We start from the raw sequence: 10,705 nt of genomic DNA on the forward strand, positions 1-10,705 counted from the left end.
GTTCTCCGATGCTGTTGTTCAGTAACAATGGGTATGTAGAGAACCCTAGACATAACTAGGAACCTTATCTGGCTCCAACATATTTTGGAAGAATTGATGACAATGAATATTAAGATGCCCTAACTTCATGGTTCCTCAAAACAGAGGACCTACCAAGACACAAAGCCATCCTATGGACTTTACTACAGAGCTGCTCTTTGGCATGACATATAATTCCTTTTATTAGCAGAGACATAGGTACCTGACCAGGGGAACTGTAGAGGAATATAGATAACTCTTAATGTGCTGTTCCTTATATCTTCTTGGGTTACAGTGACACTATGATAATTTCATCATGTACACAATTTTACCAACATTTTTTTTCTTATTTTATAGACATATGTTGATGTTATCTTAAATAGCTGCAGCTAGAAAAAATACAAACTTTTCTATACAAGACTAAACAAAAAATTTAAATGAAGAAAGAAATTGGTGCATAAGCCATGTTTGATTCTATAGACGAAAACGGGAGGGAGTTTGCTAAGAATTTTCTGTGGCCCATTAGGATTCTCAGTAAATAATTCATAGCAGTTGTCTTCAAACATTTTTGCTCATGTACCACTAAGACTTTTGAAAAACTAATTTACTCTCTCTCTCTCTTTTTTTTTTTTTTTGGTTTTGGCCAAGCTTTTTATTTAGTATTCTGTAGTTGCTTACCACACACTTAAATGGTCTTATTGGGGTAGGGGAAAGGGAAGGTTCTTGTAGATTCCCAAGGAAATGTCAGAAAGGCAAAATATGGCATTATCCATTTGCTTTTTTGGGTTTACTGGGTGAATAGCACTTTCCTTATATAAGCATCTGATCTCAGGTTTTTCATACTGAGAACATTGAGATTTCAGTTGAAGACACTCTGTAATCCTAGAGTAGCATACCCCGACAACCCTCTAATAGCTAGCTTGTTTGTATAGGCAGAAGGATTCACCTCTCCATTTTAGATGGCTAGATGTTTGTGGGAGGTCTTAGAATTGCTTTGCCTCATTTACTGGGAAAAATCAGATATAGGAAGTGGCCTTTAGGGACACTTTTAACTTGAAAATTACACTAGTACACAAGTCAAGTCTTAACACATTTAACATTTGCTTATTGAAAGCAATGTCATAAAGTCAAATAAGATTAAACAGGTTTTACTTTTTTTTACCTCATAAGAACATAAAAATTATGGAAGGGGAACTTAACAGGAAATTTTTTAAAAAAGTAACACAATTTTTCCTTTTAGTAGTCCTTGGGTAGTTATGACAGAAAAGGTTCCACTTTTTTGTTTATTTCTTTGAACAGGGATTTTGGTCCAAAGTTTTGTTTGTTTTTAATATCTGCTTCTGCCTCCCCCTCTTTCAGATCGGCTTCCTCCACGGCCACCACCTCTTGGTTCTCCTGGCTTGAACTGCTGTAGGAATCACGTGGAAGAGGGTACCCCCTTTCCATAGAAGGAGGAAGCCCTCTTTCTTGTCTGCCAACCCGATCACGACCACTTGAGTAGAGATCACTTCGGCTGCTTGAGTAACTGTCTCGACTTCCACCATATCTGTCACGTGAGCTGCTGTAATCATCATAGCAACTGCTTCCACCATAAGATAGCGGGGGCCCTCGTGTAGGTGGAGCACTATGTGAGTTACCATAACTCTCATATGAATCTCTGTAAGAACCTCCACTTGAATGATCTGAATAGTCACGATCATGACCATAGCCATCTCTATCACTATAGCCTCTCGATGGGTAGTCATCACGTGAACTGGAATGACCATAATCACGGTAAGTATAATCTCTTGGTGGTGGTGCATAATCTCTTGTATCACGAGAACTTGGGTAATCTCTGCTTGAATAGCTGTCTTTAGTAGAGTATCCATCATCTCTTGGGGACAAATAAACATCTCTACGAGAAGGCAGGGGTTCCCGTTGAGGTGGGCCTCCGTAACTATCTCTTCCGCGTGACACAGGAGCTCTTCCTCCCATTCCACTGCTGCTGCGAACTGGTCCTGAAGGGGCAGATCTTTTAGGAAGAGGACCACCACCACTTCGTGGTGGTGGTCCTCTTTTTACTAGAAGTGGTCCCCTGGAAGAACTCATGTTAAAATTCATGGAATAGCCACCATCATCCATGTGCCCTCCACGTGAGGGAGGTCCCCTGGTTCCTCCACTTCCTCCTCTTCCACCTCTAAGACCTCTTGGAGGGCCTCTGCTTCTTGGAGGTGGAGGTGGTCCACGTCTACCACTTTCAAATGATGGTTTAGTGGCCTGTTCTACTTTGATGGCTTTTCCATCTAAGGACTTTCCATTCATGTCTCTGGCTTCATCCTTAGCATCTGCTGGGCTCTCAAAGGTGACAAAAGCAAATCCTCTCGATTTGTTGGTTTCACGATCTTTCATCAATACAACTTCCACTATTCGTCCATATTTGCCAAATACTGCTTCAAGGGCTTTTTCATTTGTTTCTGTATTGAGGCCAGCAATGAAAAGCTTTCCTGGGCGATCTGCTTCAACCATTTTTTTCCCCCTGGTGAGACACGGAGGGGTGACGACGGTTCCAAGCTCCTATGAGCTTGCGGGCAGGGGCTTCGTAGCAGCTCAGCACGAGGGAGTGCCAGCGGTTCCAAGAACGGAAGAGGGAAGCCGCTAGCACTACTGCGCAACGAGCCTCTCTCACGTTTTTTTAAGTTGACATTAAAATTTTCATTATAAGCTCATACTTATGATAGAGTTACAAAATAAATACATTATAAATGTTGAAATTTAAATATAAAATTGTTAAATCATTCTATTAAACGTATCTAATGGAATCTGAATACTATGATTTGAAAGCTGCCATCATTACAAAAACAGTAGATGACATGAATTTCCTTTGCGATATTAAATTTTTCAGTTTATTTTTTCTCTGTGAATTTGTTTCTGTTCTATATCCCCCAAAGAATTTTATCCTTTAATATATTTTTATGTTTAAAAGTATTTTATTGATTATCCTATCATCTTTCTGTGCAACACAATTATGCATATAAAATGTAACTTAATATTTTATTCCTGACTACAAAACTCTAAGAATCAAAAATTTCTTCTCAATCAAGTTATAATAATTATCACTAATAAACTATTGATCAAAATAATATAAATAAATCACAAACTTTAATAGTACTTAACATAAAAAAGTTCATTAAAATAGCATCCCTTAATGAGATAGATAGATCTAGGTGTTTTTTTCCCCATTAGTTCATGAATTCATGGATGAATACTACTCATTGCTACCATTAGCAATGCTTGTCATCAATTTCCCTTATTATTATCATCTTCTTAAAAAGATGTGAGTATTTAACTTAATGAGTGATGCAGGACTTACATGTATAAAACAGTCAATGTCAAAACAATCAGCCCAAATAGAACCATCCTTTTGTTAGAAAAAGTTTAACTCAAAGTGTTCATACATATCTCAACCTCACAACATCACACTGGATTTGCACTTAGATAGTAAATTAATGGATGATAGATAGATAGATAGACAGATAGATAGATAAAGTCACAAAATTTTGACGTGAGTTTTGGTCTGGATGAAATAAGGCCCCACTGCATTCAGTTCTTCACTTAAGTTCACTTTGCTTTTCTTTCACAGTACCTGCCTTTAGCAGCAATGTGCTCTTTTAGATACATTGGGGATGGAAAAGTCAAGGTCATTAATTGAAAATTGCATCACACACCCCCATCCTAGAATATATCAGAATTCAGGACATTTCAACTCAGGCCAAATATCACACTTTCCAATCTCATACTCTGTCCTTAACAGAAATATGTACAAGACAGGGATAACAAGAAAAGTCTATTCTTGTCCTTTAGGGATGACAATATTTTGAATATCTCGAGAAGTTTTTAAATTCTGTGTGATGATCCGTTAAAATGTATAGTTTTCCAGTGGGAGAACAGTGAGCAAACAGGTGAATTGCCCTCAGATGCTTTCTTGGGAAGATCAATTTTAGAAGAAGGCATATATAAAGTTGAGGATCTCGAAATGTATTCCTTGAAATTATTGGTGCCCAATTATCACTAAGAAAGACTGTGTATTCCCACAAAGGCATTCTCTGGTATGAAACTTACTCCAGAAAGAAGACTCCACCTCTACCCCCTAAGAATAGATTCTATTTCCATGATGACAGTCTTTATTTCCTCATCTCAGCATAGACCCATCTCTGATTATCAACCTTAACAATGTGTCATGCACTCTAAATCTATTGTATAATTTAACCCTTCCAATTCTTCTAGATCTTTAAATTGGGATTATTATTCACAATGTAAATCTATGTGGCTCAAGGGGGGTAAGTAAATTGTTCATGATTTTGTTAAAAAAAAAAGGCAACCAAATTTGCCTGACCCCAACAATATGTACCCCCAAGTCCTTCACCACTTTAAACAATGAAGAGGTTGTGCTTTATAATTTTTGAGCAATCTACAGCTCTAACATTCTAGACCCTAGAAGAACAGCTGGGATAGAGCTCCGGAGGGCTCTTAATGACACTGGCATTTTAGCTTGAAAATAAAGCCAATACTTGACTCTATTTGAAAATGTTAGCTCATCTTTCTGAAACTCCTTACTCAACATGGCCATCAAATTTGAGTAGCATTAACATTTCTTACTTTAAGTACTTAAAAAATAGTAACATGGTCCCCAGATTTTTTCCACCTGGCTCTCTCCAGTTATGCTCGTCAATACAATTTTTTTCAAGTGGAATTTTTAAGACTTACCACTGTATAATTCCTACAGCTATTGATTTCTTTGAATAGTGAAGAATTTGCTGCTGGAAAACCCTCCCCATTGTGTGTGGATATGTGTGAGTATAAGTGTGTTGACGGAATCTGGTAAGTAAGGTGGGGAAGAAAACATTTGTTTAATTTTTGTCCTCTCACCTAAAAAATATATTTTGCCTTGAGAGATTCTCATAACACAGCAGTCACTTCTGTGCTCTGCTCTTTTCAGAAAGAATGACACACTAATTTTCACTTCAAAGCCTGGCAGTTTGTAAGCTTGTCTTACAACATTAATTTTGGGAGCCATCTTCCAATGTCTTTCAGGGAGACGTTAACAGTCAACTGTATTTGGCTTGTGAAAATAGAGAAAACGCTTCTAAAAAATAGAAAATAAAAAGAAAGAAAAATGAAGCCTTAACTGGTTAAAAATCAAAATGTTTAATTCTGGTGCATTATGTATCAATAAAAAGTAAAAAAACAACTTGGAAAAAAAAACAGAAAAAAAATGACAGAGTTTAAAACATTTTGTTATGTTTTAGACAAATACTATCAGGATTTGGCTTATAGAAAGTGGGATTGTTAGACACACACACACACATACACACACACACACACGATGTCTATTGTTTTGTTCCAGAATTGAAAGCAACCTGAACTTTTAGAGGCTATTTTAAAATATTTACTCTATTTAAAGTCTTGGCAGAGCTATAAACTTCATTACTATATGTCATTTTCTAAATACACATGTAAACACATTTAAAGAAAGAATAAGAAACACATTCTTATCATACAGATGTTCCCTTGCTGCTGTTTCTGTGATCCTCCACAATTTCTTCCTCATGCTCTCCTAAGATGCTGCTCCCTAGCTGAAACCAGTATGGGGCTTTCACGTGGGCCAAGAAGAAATTCACTTTGGGGTCCAAATCCCACCACCTCCAACTTAGGTTCTTGTTCTCACACACCTTTTAGGAATCTTTGAGTCCAAAGGGCCCTCTCCTTCTTGCTCAGTAACTTCGGTGCCGTCTATGTGTCATGACTTGACACTTGGTTTTTATGGATTATGCCATGTAAAACCCCAACAAGCCTATGAGGGAGATAATATAAGAAATTGGCTAAAGATATAAAGTAAATTATACATGGTCACACCATTTAAATTTTGGAAACAGAATTTAACTCTACAAGTTGCAGACTATAACGATTGTACTCCATCCATCCTGTGGTACTACCTCTCATATTGATAATCCAGGAACATGGAATTAGGGATTCAAATATGTTAATTCTATTTTCAGCTCCATTGCTGCCTTTGGTCTTGGTAAAATTAATACTGTGAGCCTCTGGATCCTTAGTTTAAGAATATACCCAATGAGGTATATATACCCAATGAGGCATTTGGCTGACTCAGTTGGTAGGGCATGTGATTCTTGATCTCAGTGCTGTGAGTTCAAGCCCCACATTGGGTGTAAGAGCTTACTTAAAAATAAATAAATAATTTAATTAATTAAAAAGAGCTAAATTTAAAAAAATTCTTTGGGGCACCTGGCTGGCTCAGACAGTAGAGCATGTGACTCTCTGATCTCAGGGTTGTAAGCTCAAGCCCCACATTGGGTGTAGAGACTCCTGAAATATAAAATCTTTAATATATATTGAATGATTTTTATGTCCTCCTCCATTTCTTGCTATTGCTATTATTACTACAATTTATGGAGTACTAAGTAGTTACTTACATTAGCTAAAATTGAGACAATATGCACATTGATTTGCAAACATGGTATTTACTCCTTGTAGCAAAACTTTGAGAAATTATTGATTTAGAGATGATGAATCTGACATTATGCTGTTTATCTAAGTGTCATAACTCTGAGAATTAGAACCAGAATTCAAACTGAAGCTTGTCTGACCAGAGTATCTAGACTCTTACTCATAGTCTCCCCCTGCCCTATTCTAGGATTCCTTGAAACAGGGGTTCAGTAAATGAAAAAGGGGTGGACACCCTGGAAGGCCCACAGTGGGGTAGAAATTGAACGGTGCTTCAGTGATCAGTTATCTCATGAACAGGGGTGCAGAGCAAGGGGAAACCAATTAGAATAATGGCTTATTCTCAGAAACAAGCCTAACATGTCTAAGTGCAAATACAAAGTCTGTGCAGAATAGAGAAGAAAAGCATAAACCAGCATCATTCTAAAATGCTTAACATAAAATCTCACCCCTACTTGTGTTTTTTTCCCTCTTGTCTTCCCCTTTTCAGTACAATCGTAACAAAGAGTGTCTCAGTATTCTTCCCCATACCGAAGATTATATGTACATTAGAAATTATAGCAGAAGTCCCATGCAGTATTTATAGAACCAAGAGGTAACACTGAAACATACAGAGGGGGAAAAAAAAATACAACTAAAGAGAATGCTGAACAGGAAGCAATCTTGAGAATCACGTAGTCCAATCTTGCTCAGAGAATGTTATCTTCATGATCTGCAAGGTTTCATCAGAAAGAGAAAACTAAAAATAGAAAGTGTGGGTTAAGTGAGTGGGATATATAGCTTTAAAAAAAAAAAAAGGAAGAAAACTACTCACAGCTTAAAGGTTTAGAAAACTCTCTGCCACAAGATCTGAAAGAATAAATTACATCAAGAGCTGTTTTAGTGTTTTCTTTATTTTGGGGGAGTGCAGTGTGGATTGATTTAGAGTGACCTGTATTTAAAAGCCTTGGCGTTCTTGGAAACAGAGCAGTTCTATTGCACGATCCTCCTTCGCCTCCTCCTCCTTCTTCCCACAGTACAAAGCAGCAACTTTTACACAATCTGACTTCTCAACTCGGTCTTCTTATTTTCTCAACACGACAGGACAGCCATCCATCCTGCTCTTGCTCCATGTGACCTTCCTGCCATCCCCAGATTTCCTGTTTTTCTGGCTTCTTTCTTTTCTACTCGGAGAGTTTAAATACATAGAGGCAGGGCTGTGGATGTGGAGGTCAAGTTTGAGAGAGAAGCTGTCAAATCATGCAGCACAGGATCAATTGTTCCCTATGAATTTTTCGTTCATGCCTATAACATGATCCAATAAGAACATGGCTACCAGGACTCCGAAGCACACATTGCCTTGCATTGTTTGTTTAAACAACCCCCCCCCAAAAAAAACTACCAATGACAGAATAAGATATTTTGTTCAATTCAAACTGAAGCAATGCCCCATTGGATTGTGAAAAGCCAGCTATTGGATTCTAAGAACAATGAATAGCAGATAAGTTTGCCAGAAGCAAAAGAAAAAGAAGGGAGGAGGAGATTACATGCATATTTAACTGTCTACTCAGCATTTCAGGGGGAGGGCTATACAGAGGAATTCTGACAGAGGGAACTTGTGCCATTAATCTGGTACCATATATTAAGCACTGATTCACTTCATGAAGTCACAGTAGGCAACATTCTAGAATGCTCTCTGAACAGGTTACCATATCATCATCCCAGTTGGTTAAAGATTTTGCAACATATTTCAGGAAGACAATAGAATTTTTGTAAATTACACTCTAGTATTCCCATGAAAAAAATAGATTCTATCAGCATCTGTTTTTTAAAAAACTTTGTTACATTCCAATCTCCCAAAGACTAACAACTTCCTCTTATGCCTTAGATCTAAGTACCATAGGTATCTTTGCTCCTTGAAAGATATAATCTTTTTAGATGAACTCTTTTCTTTATCCCATGTTTCTCTCTACCAGATCATTCTTAGTAAGTATTCAAGGCCCTGATATCCAGTGCTGTAGCCAGGAACCACATGTGGTTATAAGCACTTAAAATGTGGCTAGAATGAACTGAAATGTATAGAAGTGTAAAATACACAACAGATTTCAAGGACTTCTTACCAAATAAAAAAATGTAAAATATTAATAATTGTTTTCTATTGTTTATATTTTAAAATCTTTTTTTTATTTTAAGATTTTTTATTTATTTATTTGAGAGAGAGAGAATGAGAGATAGAGAGCTCGAGAGGGAAGAGGGTCAGAGGGAGAAGCAGACTCCCCGCTGAGCAGGGAGCCCGATATGGGACTCGATCCCGGGACTCCAGGGTCATGACCTGAGCCGAAGGCAGTCGCTCAACCAACTGAGCCACCCAGGCGCCCTCTATTGTTTATATTTTAAAACAATATTTTTACTATATTGAATTAGTAAGATAGTATTCAGATTAATTTCACCAGTTTATTTTACTTTTTTAATGTGCCTACTATAGTGTTGAAAATTGTACATGTGCTTTTCTCTTTTCTTTTTCCTTTAGTTCACATTTTTTTGGGGGGGGGGTTGTTTTGTTTTGTTTTGCTTTTTGTGGAGAATATCCTCCAGTAGCTTCCTATAAGAACTTTCATTATAAATTTTCTGAGTCATTTTATATCTAACTATGTGTGTACATGATAGGTTTTGTCCTAGTTTCTATTTCCCTCCCTATATAAAAAAAATTCTCCAAAAGATAGCTTCTGCTCCCTAGCCTTCAAAACCAGTCTGCATGCTAAGAACTTCCAAAGTTAAATCTTCAGGCTGTAACTCAGCAAAAATTTGAGGCTATTATATCATGCTTCTTACTGAACATATTTACTTGAAAGATATTTCATGGACATTGTAAATATAACTATAATCTTTGATATATATACGTACAAACCCACTTATATAAACACACAGACTTGTTTGCCCTGAGTCTTCTCACTCTTAGTGAATGATAGCATGCAATACTTAGTTTCTCAAGTCCGAAACCTAAGAGATTTCCTTGATATCTTTCTTCAGACAATCTATCTGCAAGTCCTATTTTTTCTGCCTCAAGATGTTTTTCTAACCTGACCATTCATTTCCATTTCTAGTGGAATCACTTCTGTCTCCACAATTTCCAAACTGGACTTCAGGTTTTTACTCTTGTTCTCTACCAATCCATTCCCTACAGCCAGAAGAGAAAAGAGATAATTTAAAACAAAAACTTATACTGAAAATCTTTAACCTCACTCAAAATTAAGTACAAACTCATGAACATGAATTATATGATTTCTCGTGTTATGATACCATCCAGCCTCTTCAATTTTTTCTCATACCACTTTCCACCTTGCACACTCTGCTTTAGCTCCTCCTGGAAATCCGTCATTCCCTGGTCTCTTCTCAAAATTACCAAATGCTTTCCTGCCTCTGGGTTTTTACCATGCAGTTCTCTAGAATCTTCTCTAACTTTTGCATGGCTGGCTCTTTTCCAACATTGAGGCTTCACTTGGATGCCTCCCTCTGTTGACGACCCAGTCTAAAATAGCCCCCACTACTGCGACATTATTTGTTTATTTTCTATCATAGAGATATTTTTCCTTTGTAGTATTTCTCAAAAATTATTTTACTGTATTTTATTTTCTTGTCCATTATATGACTCTTTATCTGCATAATATTAGCTCTAAAATGGCAAAGACACTAACTATCTTGTAGACCACTGTCTCTTGGTCCATGTGCAATGTCTGGCATATGAAAGGTATTCAATAAATATAGACTGAATAAATAAATGGATGGTTATTTGCTCCTAGGAGATTATTTCATCATATAAATTCAAGCTTTAGAATTATTGGCTCAATATATCAGGTGTCGTCATATTTTAAAGCTTCTCTTGAACAGTAGAGAACATGGAGGAGGATAATAAGTTTGCATTTATCATTAGTAAATTCAAAGAAGTAGGGAAAATGGGGCAGAAGCATGAGTATGTAAATAGTCTAGAACATCAAGAGTCATTTTTTTTATTATGGAAATACAGTTTTTTCAGTAATGGAACCACAAATCTACCATCATTGGCAATTATCATTTAATCCTCAGGCCATCACATGACAGATGTGGAGGAGAATGATGATATCTCACTGTAACCTGTCCCTCTATCACTATGGACACTTCTCATACTATGATTATCAGTCATCTATTTCAGCATTCCTTCTTGCCCAAC

General features: G+C 36.9%; 1 protein-coding gene across 1 annotated transcript; it reads right to left on the minus strand.

The window, feature by feature from the left end:
- Nucleotides 1-1,178: 1,178 nt before the first annotated feature.
- Nucleotides 1,179-2,530, minus strand: LOC113912856 (RNA-binding motif protein, X chromosome-like). Its single transcript, XM_027576663.2, is given in 2 exon segments — nucleotides 1,179-1,410; nucleotides 1,413-2,530. Coding segments are annotated over 2 exon segments (1,176 nt in total). The 5' UTR covers nucleotides 2,524-2,530; the 3' UTR covers nucleotides 1,179-1,345.
- Nucleotides 2,531-10,705: the final 8,175 nt, after the last annotated feature.

The sequence above is a fragment of the Zalophus californianus genome, chromosome 14, assembly GCF_009762305.2.
Source record: "Zalophus californianus isolate mZalCal1 chromosome 14, mZalCal1.pri.v2, whole genome shotgun sequence".
Lineage (NCBI taxonomy): Eukaryota > Metazoa > Chordata > Mammalia > Carnivora > Otariidae > Zalophus > Zalophus californianus.